General features: G+C 38.7%; 1 protein-coding gene across 1 annotated transcript in view; it reads left to right on the forward strand.

The window, feature by feature from the left end:
• RELN (reelin) overlaps positions 1–23,446 on the forward strand; it is a 360,093-nt gene that overhangs the window by 121,343 nt on the left and 215,304 nt on the right. Inside the window, exons 7-8 of the mRNA XM_024738082.1 lie at positions 14,413–14,509; positions 17,462–17,702. Of these exons, the coding sequence (XP_024593850.1) occupies positions 14,413–14,509; positions 17,462–17,702 (338 nt within the window). The remainder of the gene's footprint in view (positions 1–14,412; positions 14,510–17,461; positions 17,703–23,446) is intronic.

Raw genomic sequence — 23,446 nt, forward strand, 5'->3', positions numbered from 1 at the left:
GAAGCAGTGCTGCATGGCAGGATGTGTGGGCAGGGTTAGATGTGGGGACAGCAGCTACTAGAATGCCTCAGAGGAGCCAGGGAGACTGGTGCTTAGCCAAGAACAGTATCCAAGTACTCTGTGGATACCTGAGGTACATGAAGGTAATAAGTAACCAAAACAACTGGCTTCAAAGGGTAAACCAGGCAAGAAGCTAACTCACTGCTAAAGGACAAACTTGCTTACAGTTTTTACAAAATTTATAAACTAATGAAACAGATTTATACAGATGTGCCACATTACAAAATAGTATGAACAGGTACATAAAATCTTATCAAGTTTAGGTTCTTCTACTAGGAGAGGAATAAAACAAACATGAAAACTAAGAAATATATAAAACTGGTTATCCTGGAAATTACAGCATTATCTGCTTAAAACCGGCAGTCACAATTTAGGTCCCGTGCATTAGGTAGTACTTCTAGACTGGCCGTATTACAAAGATTTTGCTCTACTTATGGTAGGTTGTTTTGATGCCATGGGCTGAGAGAGCTAACGCCCTTAGGATTTTTCTGGCAGATTTAGTAATGAAGGAAATAAAAACCTAAGTATAGTATAATCATTGTTCTACATCATTGTTGTTACTGGAAAATAAACATGCACAGCTGCCTCCAGTGAAATATTTGAGAAGAAGTTTGTGCAACTATCAAAATATTGGTCATCTGTATAATAATGGTCCATGACTTGGCTTGTGGCAGAATTACTTAGAAGAAGAATTGCCCGGTGGCAAATAAGCTTTTACTGTGTTTCTCAGTGCTTGGGGATACAATGAGCCTTTTCTCCGTAGTGAGTAGTACTGTCCTTAAAAATCTCTCTGGGGGAAAAAAATATAGATAATTGCCAGAACTGCTTATTATACCAATATCTTCATGTTGCTCATCACATTTTTCACTATATAGAATGAGGCAAGTCCCTTTGTTGAATGCCTTAGCCTACAGTAACATGTAACATCCCCTGGGAGTGACAGTGTCTGGCTTTTAAAAGCTTCTCTAAAAGTTCCCCATTCATCTCTTTCTCTCTTTCCATTCACTACAACCTCTAGTTAATGGCCCTGTCCTCCATTTATCTACCTTGAAAAGATGAAAGGATGGGTTGAATCTGCTAAGATTTGCTCCAGTCCTAGCAGGGAGTTCTAAGTAGCCTGATTACATCGATTTCATCACTTTATGATCTTTCTATATCAAATGCTGTTGTTTCCATGCAGCTCTGGGCACCCTGCTTGTCTCTGAGGTCTGAGTTTTGAGGAATGGCAGCAGCAGCACTTGGGTTGCAAGAATCCTCAGCAGGGCTCTGTCCAGACACTCCTCGAGCCCTCAGTATTTATGGGTCCCGCTCCACTATCTAGAGGCATGATTTCTGGCAGTGCTTTTCCCCATCTATAAATTCTGCGAGATCACTTCTCTCCTTCTGTGGCCCTGTGCCACATTTAAAAAGGCAGCTTGTTTTTCAGGCAGAGCTTTGAGGAAAGAGCCTGCTCCCGGCAACCACTACCGAACCCCCAAGAGGCAGTAGCTCCTTCTATTGTTTCTGTTCTGATTTACTTTGAAAAGTCTGGGGCTTTGTGAAGAAGGTCATAACCAAATAAGAATAAAACTACCCTGGGCTTGGGAGACTAAAACCAATTGATTTATCCTTTTACTATAAAAGTAAAAAGAAATAAAGAAATAGAGAGGGCTACTGGAGACACAGGCTCACAATTCCTAATCTGTAATTCCATATTACAATACAAAAACTCTCAGAAAAACCACAAACCTTTTTTTTTAATAGTTATGCCATGGCAAAGCCTCCCATGACCTGAATTCATTTGGCAACCAGACCTGACTTGAAATGATTTAAGGCTATTTATAATCTTTATTTATACTACTTATGTGAATCTTCATGTATTTCACTGTAGAAATATTAATATGTTTCATTATAGGGTATTGCCTCAGACCTTGCTGGGGATGTTGCATAACGTATGGTATATTTACCATGTTACCTTTCTGAAATCTGTAAATTAAGTAAATAAGTAAGTAATTTGGATCCTGAAGTTTATCTTACCTTAAGGGATTATGGACTTGTATGACTGTTATTTTGAGAAAGGGAGTAACTCTTGAATTCTTAATAGAATAAATGACTAATATATTTTTTAAGTAGTCTTGATTTTATACTAAATCAAGCTATTTTTTAAGTTGTTTATTTTTATGGTAACCACCCAAGAGAGATGAAAAGAAAGGAAGAAGTTTATTTGTGAATTTTGGGAATTTGCTGTCTCTAGGAAGTTCCCTAGCGTCTCCTCCAGACATGTACATTATGGTTAATGGGCTACTGCACAATGAACAGGTTTTCAGTGTGCTTAGTATGGGCTTCATTGATTAGCACATAATTGGTACTTGTTCACGTGCTTGTGTATTCTTGGCATTATAAACCCTAACAGCCCTTTAAGAGCCTCTCGGCCAGCACTGCACGGAAACACTCCACTTAGTAAATCCTGGAAGGTACAGGTTCTCACTGGCTTTTGTTGAGCTCCTGAGGTTCACTCAGGTGGTCTCCAACACAGTCCAAAAATGAATGGCATGTTTCTTATGTAAGCAAACAATTACTTACAAGTCATTTCATCCATCCTAATCTAGTTGTAATGTGATAGTTTCCTTTTAAGAATATTTTAATTGAGCCAGATCTGCCTGAAGTAATAGAGAAGGAAAATAGTTTCAAGGATCATATCTTCTCATTCTCTTTTTATTGTTGTCCTGCATTACAATACATTTGTCACTGGAATGTGCCATGTTAAGCAAAGTGGAAAGTGAACCACGTAATCTAGACCTTGGTGCTCCCGTGTGAGTTAAGACATTGGTGAAATGTGCAGGAACACGCTTCAGGGCATGCTCTGTACAGGGGTGGGTCTAGGTTTTGTGGGTCCATGTTTGAACCTTACACAATTTGGGTGAGGGCTAGGTTGTCTTTAAGGAAAAGAATACAAAATTACACATTCAAAATTAGGTACAAATGTGAATATTTATTTAGAATGAGAAAAGAAATCACAACAATTCACAAATCTTTAGAAGTTGACAATACCACAAGCATCACAAAATCCAAAAATATAACATAACGTCTTTGTTAACTACCTGAAATACTTTTCTTACAACTTTTGGGTGCATATCCTTAAACTGCCTCTGCATATGACAATTCTATAATATTTTTATTTAGCGACTAGAAAAATAATTCTGCCTCTAGCTTGGTGGATCAGAGGTTTTTTTTTTTCATTTATTTAACATCTTACCTTCACAATTCCTTACTGATATATCATGTATGTCTTTAGGATCATTAGCAAATTGTAAAAATCTCTGTCTTAATTTCTTTCATGCATGAACTACAAGACTGCAGGACATTTTGACTTCTCTTGCACAGTGACCAATCTTAGCAACTCTGAATTGATGTCACTTACTGAACAGTTTATTACCACTGTTCTTGAGTCATGATGACATAGGTACTTCATCACAGTGGATGGTAGGCATGTTCCTAGAAGCTCTTTCTACGCTGAGGATGACTGCACTATGGAATAGAAGTGACCTGCATAACTATGTAACTGTATCACACACACATAACATATCTCCAACTCAACTTCCCCTTAAATGGATCCCAAAAGCTGCCATAGCCACTCCAACACCACCTGGCATGAGGGTAACGTGGTAAGGCAGTAGTCAAGAAAGGAGGCAGCAGTCTCAATTGGTTGCAAATGTTATAAAACATGGTCATGTGAACACATTGCTAGAGTTCCTCCCAGGGCCCTGGAAGGTGCTCATCCAAGTGCAGAGCCCTGAAGCTTAAGCTCCATGAGCTTCATGGTAAATCCACTTCTGTCTACCCTGTCCACTGTCTACACTAACATGTTAGAATTGAGCATTATATTTATAGAAGTTATACTGATAAAGATGCGTTTGCATTCTTATAATAAACTTATTGTCATTTTCACACTTCTTTCATGGGAAAGCCTCAACTTCCCTTCCAAATACCAATCACATCCTATCACCTTCCCTTTATTTAATATTCTATTACTTTTGCCTATCTCAGTAGTCATATTTAGGAATCATGGAGATATGTTATACTGATAAAGATGTGTTTGCATTCTTATAATAAACTTACTGTCATTTTCACACTTCTTTCATGGCAAAGCCTCAACTTCCCTTCCAAATACAATCACATCCTATCACCTTCCCTTTATTTAATATTCTATTACTTTTGCCTATCTCAGTAGTCATATTTAGGAATCATGGAGATTTCCATACACTGCTCCACCTAGTATTCTGATTCCCTGTAAATAATAGTCATTAATGCAAAATAACAAAAAAATTTTTTCAATGTAGATATTTTAAGCCATGTATTTTTTCATTGAGAATATTTCCATGTCTCTGTGACTCATTTTTGTTGATAAACAACTTTTGTTGTTGATATACACGGGGAAGGGAAAAGAACACTGGATTGAGAGTCGGGCCATATCGTCCTTTCTCTGCCAACTGGCCTTGTCGTGTAACTTTGGGGAAGTGGTGGAGCCTGTGTGAACACCTGACAACTTGTTTGTAAAGTGAGAGTGTACATCTTCATGATCTCTGAAATGTCTTCCCACTGTAGTCCTAAATCCTAGAACTGGGTGACAAGAGTGAACTATGAGTTAACCAGGAATACATGTTGTCTGAAAATATGGTTATGATGTTGTCTGTTTTAGTTCAGGGGGGCCCCCACAAGAAATATCACAGTAGTTGCCTCTGATACATTTATTCATCCAATTGTAGCTAATTTATACTTGTAGCCTGTTTTGCCATCAGAGAAAGATATTAAGTAGAGGAACAGAAAAGCAGCATCAGCCAAACCATGCAGTGTTGTTACCCTAACAATTCTCAGCATCAGAGAACAAATGTGCTGCCCCTCTAGCTTTCCCAGAAGAGTGACAGTCTCTGTGCTGGTGGACAGAGGCTATAAATCACCTCCATCTCCTTATCCTGCTGAAAAGAAATGCTACAAAAGAGCCAGTAACAACAGCAATAATAATAATGGTATCATTGCAGTTCCAAAAGACTTTCTTCCTAGAGTTTAAAGTGCTTCCTAAATTGCATTCATTCATTCATTCGTTCGTTCATTCAACAACTATTCACTGAGCTCCTATTCTGTGTGAAGTAGCTCTCAAGGCACTGGGGAGACAGGATTCACAAAACAAAATCTTTGCCCTGATAGGGCTGACATGCTGATGAATATCAAACAAATGAATGTCAGGGAATAATGAATGCAATGAAGAAAATTAATCAGGGGTCCTCAAATGAGGAGAAGCATTTTGTTGAAGGCAGCCAGGGGGCAGCCACTGAGGATGTAACCATTGATCAAAGGCTTGAGTTGTGTCGGAGAGGTAGCCCAGCAGAGGGAACGGCCAACGTAAGAGGCATGTGGACTGCTAACGGATCACCACACAGCTTATATAAATGTCAGTTCTAAATGATATTTTACTTCTTAAGTGGGAAAGGCTATTCAAAGTGTATACATTTCCTAGTTTTTCCTGAATGACAGCCAAAGTCAAGGGAAGTGGGACTGAATCACGAGAAAATAACTAGGCTTCTGAGTACCTCAGAAATAAGAAATATTTTTAATAATTGGTTGACTCATTGATTGATTGATTGACTGTTAGATTGATCATCTGGGCCTGTCTCCCTATTAAAAAAGTGGAAAGTTACTTATCTGTTGTTTTCTAAATTATACTAGGGATGATACTATTTAAATAGAACCCGGGGGGGTAAAAGTTGATACCAATTTTAGTTGCAATTTTAAATTGAATAAGTGGTTCAAAGATCAAACCGAGATTACAAAAAAATATTTCTTAGAATCATAGTGATGAGTCTCTCTAACAGTGAAAGGAAGCAACCTTTTAGAAATAAGCTTTACCATTCTTCTTATTTCTTTATTTTTAAATAAGAAGTACTAGGCACTGTTTTACATTTGTAAATATTAATTGTTTCCTTATAGTAAAATGATTATTTCAGAAACAGATTTACAAGATATTATGGAATGCATTATTTAGGATACAAATGTGGATTATAGTGTTATCTTAAATTTAATCCTGATTGTAATATTATATCAGGTTAATGCTTTCCACATAATTAAAATTTTCTGAGTTGGGAGGTGTTAGGATTTACTTCTTTGGAATACAACTATTCTTTAAAATCTCTTTTAAATGCCTTTCTATAGATTTTTAAAGCAAATGACAAAAAAATGTTCTTTACAATACCTTTTGTGTTTGTTCTGAGTGCCCAGATAGGAGGTTATCACACTGATCTGGGTGAGAGATGGCCTCAGGAGGTGGTGGTGAAGGTAAAATAAAGGCGTAGATTGAATAAATTTGCAGGACGAGGGTGTGCAGCTTTGGGTGACTGGCTACAGGAGCAGGGAAAGGAGGGGAATGGGCAGGGAACCTGCAGAGAAAGTGATGCCAGAGTAAACCTGATATTGAGGCTACAGGTGGTTCAGTCCTTTAGGTTTTACCAAAAAAGGACCATCTGGCTCAAGTCAGGAGCCTGAGTAGAAGCAGAAGCACAAAAGCCTGTCCCAACATGTTCTGACCATGTAAAAATGAAGCACTGTTTGTCTGGTTTTTTTAAAGTGTGCTTTATGCACCAGAAGGAGTATAGTGAAGTAGTTGAAGGCATGGGTTCTGGTCTACCCAATTCTGAATCCCATTTGGGTCTAGAGTAAATCGCTTAACCTCTCTTTGCCGCTGTGCCCTTACCTATAAAGTGGACATGCACAGAGTAGTACCTCTCTGCTCATAGAAACCTTAATTGCTCTCTTGAGTTACTAGAATTTTTTTTTCTTTGTGGATACTACTAAAACTTAGATCAGATTTTGTTTTCTTTGGATGCTAGGAACTGCAAAATCAAATTTCCACTCTAGCAATTGTAAAGACCTTATAAAGTATATTTCATTATACTGATCCCAAAGGGCCTTCTTTTTCTTATCAAGTAGACAACTTTCTTCCCCTCTAACACATTTACAGTGATGCTAACAAACAGGTAGATTACTCACTTGGGTCTCAGTTTTCATCTCCAGGTTGAACTTACAGCGTTTCCATTAAAGAGCTGGAAAATAGCCCCAAACCAAAGAATCGATGTTGGGGGGAATGTGCCATAAGTTCTTTGTTAAGCAGTAATTCAACTTAATATTTAGCCCATAAACAAATATTTGCTCCTTTTTCTGTGGTAAATGAATTTATGAAATGAAACAAAAATACTGAATCATACCTGAAACCTTTTTTTTTTTAAGGAATTTTGCCTTTTTAAAAAATATTTATTTATTTATTTATTTATTTATGGCTGTGTTGGGTCTTCGTTTCTGTGCGAGGGCCTTCTCTAGTTGCGGCAACTGGGGGCCACTCCTCATTGCAGTGTGCGGGCCTCTCACTATCACGGCCTCTCGTTGCGGAGCACAAGCTCCAGACACGCAGGCTCAGTAGTTGTGGCTCACGGGCCTAGTTGCTCCATTGTATGTGGGATCTTCCCAGACCAGGGCTCGAACCCATGTCCCCTGCATTGACGGGCAGACTCTCAACCACTGTGCCACCAGGGAAGCCCCTGAAATCTCTTAACGTGGACCAAGATTTGTTTTCTAGGCACTTTTAATGCGTTAACGCCTTAATCTTCACAACAGTTCTGTGAAGTGATTGCTATTATTATTCACATTTAACAAATGTAGAAACTCGACACAGGAAAGATAAGCGACTTGTCCAAGGTCATACAGCTAAAAAGTGTCAGAGCCCAGATTGCAAACCTGGCAGCCTGCCCCCACCATTCACTCTCCTAAGCCCTACACATACTTTCTCTCTGGAAGATAACTTATATCAGAGGGAATTATACTCTAAAAACTGAAGTTTAAAAAATTATATAGAATTATCAGTAATACTAACAAGCATTGAATTTATTATCATATAGAATTCCTTCAGATGAGAAAGATTAAATAAGATCTATTTAAGGCTATGTGATGATAAGGTTATATGACGATAAGATGTACCTATCATCAAAGATTTTATAACATTTAGAGTAACATTTTATAACATTTAGAGTAACATTTTTCTATAAGGTTACAATTTTATTAGGTTTCTTCCTAGACATAAAAGTGGGTTTTCTCCCTTAGAACAGTGTGTTAATCTAGTTAAATATTCAAACAGACACAAAATAAATCAACTTGAAAGGACTATATAATGTCTTACTATTAAGAAGACATTACATTCGGGCTTCCCTGGTGGCGCAGTGGTTGAGAGTCCACCTGCTGATGCAGGGGACACGGGTTCATGTCCCGGTCCGGGAAGATCCCACACGCCGCGGAGCGGCTAGGCCCGTGGGTCCGCGGCTAGGCCCGTGAGCCATGGCCGCTGAGCCTGCGCATCCGGAGCCTGTGCTCCGCAACGGGAGAGGCCACAACAGTGAAAGGCCCACGTTCCGCAAAAAAAGAAGACATTACATTCGAGAAACTTTCTTTTTTTTTTTAATGCAGTAGAAAATGATTCCTGATGGAGAGGTCAGAACATGTGCCTTGGGGATGGTATTCTGTGTGGCTTTTGAGTACTTTGTATGACTTTGCAAATTGCTTATTTTTAATTATGTTGGGCCATTATGACTTTACTAATAAGTAAAATAATTCATCTGGCTATCATTATTCCTCACATTACTTTATCTGGCTGATAAAAATGTACCATAATTACTCATGTAATCTGTCTCTGATATTTTTATTCTAAAAGCAGACTGGATTATGTAACCATCTAAGTCATCTAAGGGCAGTTTCTAATTAACATGGGGGAATTATTGCCCTGTTGACTATATAACAGTACCAAAGTTAATCTGTGGTAAGGATACATACAGCCCAGATATTCTACAGCACGGCTCTCAGATGCCTTTTCACTTTGACCCAACTCAGGCAAATCGAAAGTCCTTAAGTCCCATCGATCTACGGTTATAGTTCCCCTTTCTAGTATAAATATAACACAGTAAAAACAAAGAAATGGAGAAATTACAGCAAACTTATTTATGATCCAGCCAGAGTTTATTGAGCTTCTGTGGTGCACCACGCACTATTCTGGGTACCAAGGACACAAGTAGTAAACAAGACAGACACGTTCCTCCTTCAGTGGAACTTGCATTCTAACAGGAGATGAACAATGATCAAGTGAACAAGTAAATAAACAGGTAAATTTAGACAGTGGTAAGTACTATGAATAACTTAAAATGGAGTGATAAGATGGAGGATGATTGGACCCTGGGGGATGGAGGTGTTTACATTGAATGCGCAGGGAAGACTTCTTTGAGGAGGTGATGTTTGCACAGAACCCCAAGAGAGAAGATGGACCCAGCCAAGGGGTGGTCTGTGGGGAAAGATATGAATGGAATGAGGAGAGAATAGAGTATGAGGAAATTGACATAATCAGTGTAGTTGTAGGCAGAGAGAAGGGGCATGGAAGCCCTGAGATGGAGTGTTCAGGGAGGAGAAAGAAAGTCCACAGTGTCTGGAACACAGTAAACGAGAAGAGTGGTACAAGGGAAGGTCTACGTCACGGAGGGAGCTCAACCTTTTATTCCTAGTGGGCTGAGAAGCCTTGAGAGGATGTTAAGCCAAGAATGAATGACATGATCGCTAAAACAATTTAAAAGATTCCTCTGTTTTTGAAAGATCTCTTGCTGCTGTGTGGAGAATGGATTATAGGAGGATAAAAAAGGGAGTAAGAAAACCACCAAGACATGACCCTGACTTGACTAAGGTGGTAGCAGTAGAGAGGAATAGAAGCTGAACAATATTTTGGAGTCAGAACTCCCAGGCTGATGGGTTGGAAGTGGGCAGTGAAGCAAAGGGAGGAACCGAAGATGACACCTAGTGCTTTGTTTGAGCATCTGGGGTGGTGTCATTTGAAATGAAAAGGGTATCCTAGATATTTGGGGGGTGGAAAACCAATAATTCTAATTTTGACTTAAAGAGTCTGAGTTGTCCATTAGAGATGGTGAGTAGCAGTTGGATCTATAAGTGTGGATCTCATGGAAAATATAATTCTGGGTATTATCTGTTATAGCTATTATTTAAAGCTTCAAAGTAAAAGGAGGCAATGTAGATAAGAGAAAAGAAAGCTACCAAAACAATTTGAGATCAAGAAGGAAAAGGGCAACAAAAGAGACTGAGAGGCGGCAGTCAGTGAAGCAGGAGAAAAATCAAGAAGGTGGTAGAAGAAAGTATCCAAGAAAAAAGGAGGGATGCACTGTGACAAATCCTGCTGAGAAGTCAAGTAACCTGAATATGGGGAAATGATCTGTTGATTTGGCAACACGGACTCCCCAGACACCTAACCAAGAGCAGTTTCGGGGTGGAAGGGAAAGGGAATCGGAGGATGTGACAAAGTGGAGGCAATCACTGGACAGCCCTTCTGAGAAGTCTTGCTATAAAGGGAAACAAAAATAGAATTGGAAGGAACAGAAGTTAGGGGTGTGACATCAAAAAAACTTTTTTAAGATGGGAGATGCTTTGTATGTTTCTATGATGTTTGTATGACAGTAGGAATGATCCAGGAAACTCATTGGCAGAAATTGGTGATACAAGAGAAAGAGGGGAAATCTTAAAGAACAAGAGAAGATGGGATCTAGACCACATGAGAAGGTTCACCATTGGTAAGAACAGAAACACTTCATCCAGTATAACAGGAGGAAGGCAGAAAACACTGGTGCAGTGGTTGAAAAGATGAGGGCATTACTGTCTGGGTCTCTGTTTTTCTTAACTATACATGGTGCATTGTTAACCTAATAAAAAGGAACTTAGACATATGATTGTATGTTAAAATTCCAAAAATTTAAAAAGTAACCCAGTATTTTTATACATAATTTGATAATGCAGAGCAAGTTATTAAAATAGCATAAATTCATAGGCACAAATTCAATAGCACAGATTCAGGACATCATCAATGAAAGGTAGTTTTGTTGCAAGATAGTTTCAAGGCATTATGTAGATATCTCCTTTCACAAAAGAGTAGAGATGGCTTGTAGTTATATTGCAGTGCATATATGTCTTAAGCCATAGGACAAACTGTAAGACAATAATAGGCCAGAAATGCTGCTGAAAAAAGTATCCATCATTATGTGCTGTGGGGTTGACTAAATAATCAATAGTAATGTAAATGACAGTTACAGTAAATTCATGTAGGTTTATCTTTATCATTTTATTTGTCAATTTAAAATCAAGAATTGACAACCAAGACCAACTGGAAACAACATTCATGAGGTACCTTTAACACAAAATATCCTGTCCTCCCCCAAACTGGGGATATTGCAGTAATCCTGGTGTTTGTAGCTCTACACTGGAGCCAGATATCCTAGACTGTTAGATGGGGGTCCTCAGTAAGTTCTAGAAGTTCATCAGTTTTATCTATGAGTATCAAACTTTAGGAACCCTTAATCACTTTGTAGGCTACTTGTATCCTTGATGTGGGTAAAAATGAAAATATATGGAATTTCCTCATTTGTCGGTAAGAACCAAAGAAAGAGTTTGAATTTTTAGACCTGTTTAAGTTCATCATGGTTCTCAGGCCATACTTTTATAACCATGGTTCTACAGTATCTTCCCTCCTTCAGCAATTGTTTAAATCCTTGCAAAATTACTACTTTAGAGTGAAGGATTACAATTACATTGGAAGTAATCTGAAAGAGAGAAAATGGATCTGCAAGTGAGAGGATATTTTGCATTTTTCACTTGGGTTTGTCTTTCCTTTCTGGTGTTAAATATCAGCTTTGGCAATTAAACATCTTCGATTTAAGAGGGGAAAGAAAGAAGTACCTGTTGTAGGTGGCACCTGCTCATTATTGTCTCGTCACTGCATCAGAGGTGCTTTGAGGTATGTGATAGCTCTGCACCACCGGATCTGGGGGCAGGGAGTTGGGGGTGGCGTTAGGCATCTGGGCACGTAGACGTAAATTAACTCTTTCCTCCCTTTATCACAGACAGAGTCAAGCAACCGTTGTCAACCTGGGCAAGGGGAAATCTTATTCTGTTGACAGAAGTCTATGTGACAGTGGGGCTGCAATTCAGAAGGGCTTATGTGAAGAAGAAATTCACCCAGTCTATGTGGAACAGCTGTATTAGGAGTAGGCATGGAGAATCATTTATTCACTGGCTTGGTACCATTTGGGATGGTAGTTTGATGGGGAGTGCTCCCAGAGGGAGGCAGCTTTCCAAAGCCGACTGGTTCTCTTGGGTGGCGCTTCTTCCAGGAGGGGAAGTTCCCTTGGCATGGGCAGTACCTCTCCTCTGGCTGTCCATTCGTACCACACACTTCAGTCCTGGTCTTCTAATTGTCCACTCCTTTGTTGGGAGTCCCTGTGGCTTTTGAGCTATCTTTTCACATGGGAACCCTGGGCTAGTTCTGTTTTCCAGGGTACACATTTGATCTCTAGAAACTGTGCACCTTTATCTCACTGGGGTAGAAGTACTGCTTTCTCCTGAAGGGACTGAAAAATTGTTGAAGGATTATAAGCAGGGAGGTAACAATTCAGTTCACTTGTAGGAAGAGCACTGGCAAGAGTGGGCCTGGGTGAGGACATGTAAGGCTGAAGACAGGGAGACCAGCTAATCATTATTAAAAAGTTTTGGCAAGAGCTACTGAGAGTCCATTGACAATAGTGAGGCGGAGATGAGTTCAGAAGATATTAATAGTTGAGGTACAAAAGAGTTTAATGACTAAGGAAAAGTGAGTCACCGGCCAGGTACCTTTTTTGTTTTATGGGTGCATAGTAAACTTATTCTCGCAACACTGAGATGGTAACATAAGAAAATAGACAGGAAAGGGGTCATATTGGTCATCAGGGTCATATTTAGACACATTTTTATTTTCATGTTTATCAGCTTTCCTTCTCTTTTTTCAATTTGTAAATAATTTCCATTGAATTGCTTCTGTAAGGAACATTTTTTGGTTATCATTTGTTCTATCCTTTCCTTTTTTGGGATTCACCTTATACATTTGCTTTTAAGTACTTACGGTGTATAAAACACGAAGGAAGCACATAAATACCGTTTACATTCTTTAGGCTAGTTTGAACTGTCTTTTGAAAAGACAGATTGTCTGTCAGACCTCATATTTCTTGGTGTTGAAGTTTGTCTCACATAATCCTGGCTGTTTCCATTTCTGGCGCCACAGTTCAATATTTATTTTAAGCAGCTGCTTAAGAAAGGTGGAACTTAGCAATGATCAAAATGGCATAAAGTAGGTTTCTGTTTGAGCTCAGGGTTGCTGTGGAACTTTCCTTTCAGTAGCCTTCTCTCGTGCGTTTTCATCTACATCTTAGCTGTGCAAATAAATCTAGGAAAACTGCTGTTTGGCCTTTTTAGCACACTGCCAGCTTTGACAATTGCACACTAACTGGTGTTGTACTAAACACCACTGAAATAAAATAAATGAGTTTGATTAAAGCTTGGAACTCCTGAGTACTACAAATGTAAAAACCAACAGATGCCATTTGCTGAAACCAGGACTCCTCTAGCAGATGGATGAGAGTTAAAAATAAATTGCGCTATTTCTTTTTATTTTGGTTCATTTGTTTTTAATATAGTATAAAAAACCCTGCTATTGAGTTACAATAAACTCCTGGCTTATGTTTCATGGCTGGTTTCGGAATCTATGAAGATCTTTGATATTACAGTCAAATTGTGCTTTCTTGTATGTATTCAATGAACATGTAAAAACAAATTCTTATCAGAGTTTTAAAACTTTCTTTGGTAATCATATCTCCAGTATTGAAAATAATAGTGAAAAACAATGACCGGATATCCACAATGGGACATAACGTCTCTCTTTTAAATCTTTAATGTTGGGCTGTAGTAGAATAATATCAATCATATCTCTAATAGCTCTCATTCATTTAGTATTTGAATTTACTTTACAGTATTTTAGTTTCTCACATACTGCCTCATCATTTAAATAACACACACACAGAAGAAGAGTGCTATTTTTATTCTTCATACAGCTGAATGGCTCACATGCCATTAAATGAAATCATTATTGATATTGACTTGTAAGATCCATATTAATCATTCTATAACATTTAGATATTTCTTGGCATAGAACTGAACGCTTGTATTGAAATTTAATTTAGAAGTTCATGTATTTCTAAAGAGACCTGAAATTCACCTTTTTTACCTTTTTTCAACTCTTAAAATTATTTATCAAATAATGTTTATCAGAACAGATTACAAGAAATTTTAGCATAGTTAGAAGAATGGGGAAATGATCAGATAACTATCTACGGGGTTAGAAAACTATCTAGCGTATTTATCAGGAAGGATAATATGTAATTACACTGTATTAACTTTGAAATTCATTGTTATTGCTATTTACAGGTTCAGGTTCATGTCGCTTTAGTTATTCAGACCCTTGCATCATTGTGTCATATGCCAAGAATAATACTGTGGACTGGATTCAGCTTGAGAAAATTAGGTTTGTTATCATTTAAAGTATCTTCATAAATTTTGACGTAGGTGGATTTCTGCTTCCCTGTTTCCCTTCTTTCTACCACTGGCTTTATCCTCATGGTTAAACGCACTCTGGTTGTTAATTATGTTGAATTACATTGATGCACGTATCATTAGCTGCTCTATTTGAACAAGGTATTGTTAAAAGTGTCATTTTCCATTCAATACTTACCACTGTCAGTAGTAGCTATAACAAACTATTTATTTTTGGTAAAAGTACATTTGAGGTAGTAACCTTTCTGATGGAATGCTCCCCAAAATAACATCACCACCCATCTCTTTAGGTGGCCTGGCTGTGGCCTGGTTTATAGGCCTAGCAATATATCAGATTACCACCTAAATTCCTTCCAGTCTGTGATGATAATGAGTTAATAGCCCTTTGGATCCAATCTCTAGTTCTGTCATTTTCCTTCTAACTTCCCTAAGGCCAGTTCTAAAATTCTATTATCATAATTGTGATGCGACTTGTAATCATTTATTCCATCTTCTTTATTTTAAAAAAATCCCTTCGAAAAAAGAAAATTAGGTTGATGCTTAAAGAGGGAGAAGTTCATTCAGGTTGAAAATATTTGATTAAGTTTAGCAAAACTCAAACTATGGTAACTATTTCTGTGTAGTTTAAATCATAAAATAAAATTCAAAATGGCTGCTTAATTTCAGGTATGGTGAGGTATTTAAAGGAAAAAATACCTTGAAATTTTATTAAGTGGTTATTCTGATCAGTTTAGTTCTTAAATTAGCATGACTCACGTAGAACATTTTCCATCAGTTCTGTGACAGTTTTCTTTTTTCTCATGCTATTTTCCTTACCATTTTTCCATATTGAAAGAATTGTGATTTATTTGGGAGAGAAGAATAAATATTAGGTTCTTAGTCTTTAATATTAAACCAATCTGTCCAAAGTTTCTAGTAGTATTTCAAATAAAAATAAAAGTCTCACATGTTCAAGCTCTAGTCTAACCAAAAACTGAGAAAAATGATTCTAACTCATGGATTTTAATAGATTGTCTCCCTCTGTGGCAGGATAAGATATTATTTATAGATACCTGGTACAAGCCAAGCTCTGACACGCTGTGCCACTTGCCAATTTTATAACAGAGCATTTTGCTCTTCCTTCTAATTTCTAGTAGTTATTATGAAAATGCATTCATATTAAATACTGATTTATATAAATGGCTTTAAGCAAAGCAGCATAAGTATTGGAAGTTTTACTCATGCCTCCATTTTTTCTCTAATAGTTATACACCATAGTTTGGATACATTGTAGTGCTGTTTCTTGCTGAAAAACAGCTACACGCTTTTGATATGGCAAATAGTGAGTGTACACATTTAATTACAAGATATAAAAATCACACTCAGTTGATTCCATTTATTTTTCACTAAATGAGACTTTCAATTTTAGTCCAGGCACCAAACTATCATACTCATTTAATGCAAATTTACTATTAGTGATCAGAGTGGACATATTTTCAATCACTTCCTAAACTAAAATGTAGCTTCTTCATTAAATTCTTTTTGAAGTTAAAAACATAGTCATCATTAAATATTTTAAAGGAAAGGGGAATTGATTACCCCCAAAGGTAAGGTACACCATTCATAACCTGCACAGACAATTCTGCGGATTTCTATGTGCTTCATTGGTGAGTGAAAATTATGGCTTTTCTCTAGTCCTTTCAAAACTGATTTATAGTAAGCCCTGGATACTACTAGTTTGTATTTTAGTACTACTTTTAATCTTGGCTAAAGCCATCATTTTTACTGTAGCAGGTTTCTACTTTAGTAGAATAAAATGTCTAATAAAAATATTATATAGCAGGGCTTCCCTGGTGGCGCAGTGGTTGAGAGTCCGTCTGCCGATGCAGGGGACACGGGTTCGTGCCCCGGTCTGGGAAGATCCCACATGCCGTGGAGTGGCTGGGCCCGTGAGCCATGGCCGCTGAGCCTGCGCATCCGGAGCCTGTGCTCCGCAACGGGAGAGGCCACAACAGTGAGAAGACCACGTACCGCAAAAAAAAAAAAATTAAAAAAAAAAAAAAAAAGTATATATAGCAAAAGGACCTAGATGTAACAGATGTAATATAAAAATCATGTTAAATTATATCATGTTTTTAAAGACTGGTCTGCATGGAATTCTAAAGAATTCAAAATGAGAGCATTTAATTCTCATGGCAAATCTGACATTTTCAAAACAAAAATGTATCTGGTTACTATAAATAAAATAACTATTACATAAAGACTGATTATGAAACATATAGCATACAATGATCTCTAATAGATGCAAAATTTCAAAATAAGAATTAAAATTAAGATAATTTTATAGTTTTTCTCCTTTTCTTCTTCTCAGTATCATAAAAAATATATGGTTTTATTTTTATTTTTTTTTAAAGTGCTTTTATTTATTTTATTTATTTATTTTGGCCTCACGGCATGCGGGATCTTAGTTCACCGACCAGGGATCGAACGTGTGCCCCCTGCAATGGAGGCACAGAGTCTTAACCACTGGACCACCAGGGAAGTCCCAAGTATATGGTTTTAGATTGAGTGTCTACCATTCACAAAAAACTGTGCTGGATACACTTTGATTTTTTACAGGAGCCATGGCAGTTGTGTACCATTTTCTCTTCAATTATCCCTTTACTGGCTTGCCTGAATATGCTTACTGCCTGCCTTGTGTTAAACGTAAAGTTCATTAAGACATTTAATATTTAAACTTTCATCACTCAATACGAACATCTTAATAATCAGCATGTATTAAAAGATTTAAGGGGTATGTGATTGTTAGTATTTAATCTGTAATGTGTACAATATTTTTAAGATAAGAAAACCACAGTCTTAATTAAGAAACAAAAAGGATCTCTAAGAAAAGTAAAGTGGACACTGTTGAACTTTATTGTGACACCAGTTCTCGTCTTTCCAGAGCCCCTTCCAATGTCAGCACAATCGTCCATATCCTCTACCTTCCTGAAGACGCCAAAGGGGAGAACGTCCAGTTTCAGTGGAAGCAGGAAAATCTCCGAGTAGGTGAAGTATATGAAGCCTGCTGGGCTTTAGATAACGTCCTGGTCATCAACTCAGCTCACAGACAAGTTGTTTTAGAAGATAATCTGGATCCAATAGACACGGGCAACTGGCTTTTCTTCCCAGGAGCTACAGTGAAGGTTTGATCTATCTTTTGTTCCTTCTCCTCTCCTCTAAAACCTAAAGCTCACTAAACCAAATTGTACAAAGATAACAGTTTTACTAAAGCCACTATTAAAAGAACAGGTAATATTACTTTACCCTCCCTTGTAAGCATGGAAAATCATTCATTTATTTATCCCTTTAACAAGTATTTTTGAGAATCCATGGTGCCATGTATTGGGCTGAACCTAGAGAATATAAACACAAAAAGGCAGATATGTCTCTTCCCTTCATTGGCTGTCAGTTTAGTGGGGGAGTTAGACATGTCAACATGCATGTGCAAAGTAGCATCATTGTTGATTTGCTGGGAAAGTTTAGAGTGCTGTGGAAATACAACATACAGTACCAAATCCAGACTTGAGGGATTAAGAAGACTATCCAAGAGAATAGGGGTACAAGCGGAGAATGAAGGGTAATTTCAAATTGGCCAGGAGGGAGGAATAGTGTTTCTAGAATCATAAATCACATACATAAAGGCTGGAAGGTGATAGCACAAAGCAGAGGCCTTGGACAACGTTCCAAATAGTTGTCTAGCAGATTTTGAGTTGAGACTTGTGATAAAGTCTGAAGATATGGCCAGTGGTGAAACCTTAAAGCTCTTGAAAGCTGCTGTAGAGTTTGAACTTTATCCTGAAGTTGATAGGGAGTCGCTGAAGTACTCTGAATAAGAGTCAGATAATTAGATCTGAGTTTTGAAATATCCCTTCGAGGCTGGAGGACAGAATGGAAGGGAAAGAGTGCATACAGGAAAACCAAATAGAAGGCTGCAAACAGTAGTCCTATGGGTGATCACATTGACCAGAAGTAGGGGAGAGATGATGGGAAAATATGGATGGATTCAGAGATTTTTAGGAGGAAATGGAGAAGATTGGGGACTGACTGAGATGATGATGGAGTGGGAGGTGTCAAGGACAAGGTTTGGGCATCGTTGTTTCAACAACGATGCCATTTGTTGAAACAGGAAACAGGAAGAGGAACGGGATTACAGGAGCTGAATTCACCTTGGACATGTTGATTTTGATAATCCTGCGGGGGGCAGGCAAGAAGCAGCATCTGGTGGGAGGTTAGATGTATGGATCAGAAACTCAGAGGAAGATCCAAAATTGGCAATTATCAACCTTTTGAATGATAATTGAAATCATGAACTTGTCTGTCCAGAGAGTGTGTAGAGTAAGAAATTGTGCCTAGGCAATATTTAAAAATACCATTAGACCCTCAACTGGACTCTCTCAAGTTTCCAGTATATACAAATAAAGTACAGATGCAGATTGGAGAATTTTTTAAAATGTGACTCACTGGTACAAAAAAAATCTTGTGCTCCATGGAGGTGAGGTCACAGGAGGAGTCCCAAGCAGAATGTAAAGATCTAAGATGCTCATCTCCTTTTAATAATTTATTTGAATTCTAGAAACATGGTTCAAAATGGTTCCAAATTATTTAGAAAACCTTCACCTTTTTAGGAAACTCCCCTGACACAATATCTTGTTGCTTAACAAATCAAACTGTAGATGTTTTGTTTTAAGCTGATGAAATTACACCAGTTGACTAGCATTAGGAACAGGCATCATCTTTGCTCAGCATGAGAAAACACCCAGGACACCTTATGGAAATTTGTTTTGACAAAGACTCTAAAAATTTGGTTCCTTTAAAGAGAGTCCATGGTTGCCTTTCATATGGGTATGGAAAAGAACCTTTGTAAGGATATCCCATGTCATATCCCACTACTACTTGATTAAGAGAAGGATTTCTGTTGTCACTGTTCAACATTGGCAAGAAGAAACCCAGGAAACACATGGAGACCTCGGGGCCTGGGATTCACATCCTTTTCCCGTGATAATCATCAGTGATTATTTGGTCTCAGTTCCCATTACTATATAAATGTACTTTTTATGCCTTGTTTTGTAAGTCATCATTATACTAATCTAATTAGCTTTTTGGTGCCTTAATGCACTGTACTTTGGTACCACCCATGATAAAAATGCATGAAGTGTGGTTTTGCTTCATAGTAATGGTTACTTAAATTACAACTTTGTGTGGAGTATACTTTTGCTTTGTGGTCTCTCATCTTACTCATAAGCTTACTAATCACATGTTTGAGACATGCCTAGTTACCTAGGCCTACTAAGAAAAAAGTCATTGTAGTAATGATTTATACCAGGGTCTTTGGCTATCAAGTAGAAACTTTTCTCTGATGTTTCTTTTTTTCTTTTAATTAATTTATTTATTTGGCTGCATCGGGTCTTAGTTGCCCCATATAGGATCTTTCGTTGTGGCAGGAGGGCTCTTCATTGCAAAGTGCAGGTTTCTCTCTAGTTGTGGCGTGTGGGCTCAGTAGTTGTGGTACACGGGCTCTAGAGCGTGCAGGCTCAGTAGTTGTGGCGTGCAGGCTTAGTTGCCCCACGGCATGTGGGATCTTAGTTCCCCCACCAGGGATCGAACCCGCGTCCCCTGCATTGGAAGGTGGATTCTTAACCACTGGGCCACCAGGGAAGTCCCGCTGATATTTCTTTTTAAAATTTCAAATAAGTGCAATGATAAAATCTAAGAGTTTGTCATTTTAACTCATTTGCATGACCAACCTTTTGCTTTTTGGCTCAAACATTTAAGCATGAAAAATTGCTTTTGCCAAGTGATTTGGAGTTCTAGAAATAAAAATTGTTCATTTAAATTGTATGCAATTTCTCCACCAAATATTGTTCCTTTACTGGGTGGCCTCTGAGATGAAAACCGAATACAACCAATTAGAAGGCATATCTCGATGTTCCTATTGGTCATAGGACATGTTTTGAACATTGCTTTATTTTGGACTTTTTAGTTTTGAGGGTGTTTGTTTGTTCAACCTATACGTTATCTTTTCTATATTCATTAAAACTCTCCAAGATGTTTACATCTTAACTAAATCGAAGATCGAGTCTAACAGCAATCAAGAAAGTGTGCATCATTACAAAGTAGAGTTTATTCAAGGAAAATTGTCCAAGCACAGATAGGATATCCTTTGGTTAAATAATAATAGCTCCTTTTTTTTTAATTGCTCTGAACGTGAACAATTTCCTCATTTACTTATTTATTTATTTGGCTGCTTTGGTCTTCATTGCTGCACGCGGGCTTTCTCTATTTGCGGCGAGCGGGGGCTACTCTTCGTTGCGGTGCGCGGGCTTCTCATTGCAGTGGCTTCTCTTGTTGCGAAGCACGGGCTCTAGGCATGCGGGCGTCAGTAGTTGAGGCTCGCGGGCTCTAGAGAGCAGGCTCAGTAGTTATGGCACAGGAGCTCAGTTGCTCCGCAGCATGTGGGATCTTCCCAGACCAGGGATCGAACCCGTGTCCCCTGCATTGGCAGGCAGATTCTTAACCACTGTGCCACCTGGGAAGTCTGAACAGCTACTTTTTATCGTTCACTTATTATTCTAGGGACTTGCTCTTCCAGATGTGTGTGTGAGATTATATATGTATAATCTCATATAGTTGATCTTTATAAACCTATAAAAATGTGCTCTATTAGCCCCATTTTACAGATGTGGAAAGTGGACATGGACGTGTTGAGTAACTTGTCCAGAATGCCCCTTTTCCAGTGGCAGAGCCAGGGTTCAAATACAGGAATCCGATTTCAGAACTCTTGCTCTCAGCTCCACATAACTTTGCTCTTACAAGTAGTAAATATAAACTGACATGCTCCCTATTGGTCCCGTGTTTCTTCCCATCATCTATTTGTTAATTTATTTGCCTATTTTCTTCACCATCATTCTCTGGCTATAGGCTGAAAGCTTCTTGTTTTTCTCGTGTTTCTTGATCTCGCTCCAGCTTTATTCCATTTGTACTATATATTCCTTTCTCTGGGTGACAGATTTTGATACATCAGAATTTAGTAAGTTCAGGCCAGGCACTGGTTGCTTCCTTTTCTTCCACACTACAACGGCTGATATTATTTTCACAATCATAGTTACTGGTCCACCACTGCTGACCTAAAGTGAACTTAAGGAGAAAGGAGTATTAAAATATTTTCCATATGGAGGTAGGAGGCATTTGCAGTAACCTATAGGGAAGGTGAAATAGAGTGAGAACAGGGGGACACTAAAGAAAGAGAAATCAACAGTCTCATGGTAGCAGACTTCCTGTGACAAGGATGTTGGAGCCAAGGATCATACAAAGGGACGCCAGTGACAAAAAATGACATGGTCATTCCTTAAAAGAAATTACATCATGCATCCTCCATACTCAAGACCTTTGATGGCTTCCTGTGTAGGCCTAGAGGAGACAAGTCAAACTCCCTAGCATGTAATTCAAGGCGATTTCCAATCTCGGCCCAGCCTAACTTTTCATCCTCATCTCCTGCTTCCCTGTGTGCCAGCCTCACAAACACAACACAGAATTTCACACTCCCACCCCCTTAGACATGCTTTTCCACCTTTCTTTTTTCTATGCCTAGTCATTCCCCAGCATCCTTCAGGGCCCAGTTCAAATGTCATTGTCTGGGTGAAGTTTTGCATAGTTAACATCTGGCTCCTCTCTATGCTGCTGTAACCATGAGGTTGAATAAGCAGGACTTGAGGTTGGAGACTGGCTACAAAAAAACATTTTTCTTCCTCGCTAGTGACCATTCACATTCACTCAGACAGCTTTTTTAATCTGTATCCTTTTTGCACAAACCTAAGGCAGGTCCCCAGACTACTGTTAGACCAAAAAAGCAATCAATCACTTTAGTCACCAGTCTCCATTCCATAACGAATACCACATAGTTCACCGTAATAATGCAAACTCCAAGCTTCGCCCATATCTTCTCCTCTCCTCCAGCTTAGGTCTGCTGAGTAGGGATAGAGATAGAGGTCAGCTCCTTCTCTCTCCTCGCTAACCGCCATGAGTTTTAGCCTCTGAACCATCCAGGGCTGGGTCAGGAGGCAGGAGAAGAATCAAGAGGCAGACACTGTAAGCTGGAATTATTGATCCCTTGGTCTGGCAAGTGATCAAACCTGGCTCTCTCTTGGTTCTACCAAAAAGCTCTTTGGAAATGCCCCTACTTTTCACCAGAACTGGGAATTTCTCACCTGTAGCTCCCCAATGCATCTCTCAGGTCATGTCTACTTCCACTCCTAGCCACTGGGCCTCTGACTCATGACCTCAGCCTCTTTCTGCTAAGGGCTCCTTGCCCCTCCAGGAAGACCTTGGGGGCAGGATCTTAGACAAACCAGACTGCCTCTTGTGTGCATGGGCCCAATTCTAGTCTATGGTAAACATTCACCTTGAATCATCATTGGGAGAAGAGAAGTTAATTACTTTGAAGTGCAGCCCTCTTGTTACTTGCCGGGCAGCCCCAGGCACTAGTCTAAGCCTTTAGAGCATCCCTTCCAAGGGGTGTTCTTGAAGTCCTGAGCACCAGGCTTGAGGCAAGGGGAAGGTACCCTCCTCCCCTGACGAGGGCATGGGTGTGACCCACAGTTCACCAACACCCCTCTCTAAAGGAATCATGTCTCTGCTTTCCAGCTGCCTACATACTTCAGCTTCAGGCTTGTGTGCTCTCAATTTGAGTAAGTGGCTAAGCCATTTTACCGCCTCTTTTGCTAAGTCCTTATAGTTGGTCCATCACCTCTCTTTGGAATGTGGAGCAGTCGCTACCTATTTTCTTGGCACCTTAACCAAATCCAACACTAACCTAGTTCCATTTCAACATTCTGTTATGCCGTAAATATACATCTATGAGAGTGTTTACAACATTGCTTTGTGGTTATGT

Source organism: Neophocaena asiaeorientalis, unplaced genomic scaffold (assembly GCF_003031525.2).
Source record: "Neophocaena asiaeorientalis asiaeorientalis breed wild unplaced genomic scaffold, Neophocaena_asiaeorientalis_V1.1 scaffold170, whole genome shotgun sequence".
Classification (NCBI taxonomy): domain Eukaryota; kingdom Metazoa; phylum Chordata; class Mammalia; order Artiodactyla; family Phocoenidae; genus Neophocaena; species Neophocaena asiaeorientalis.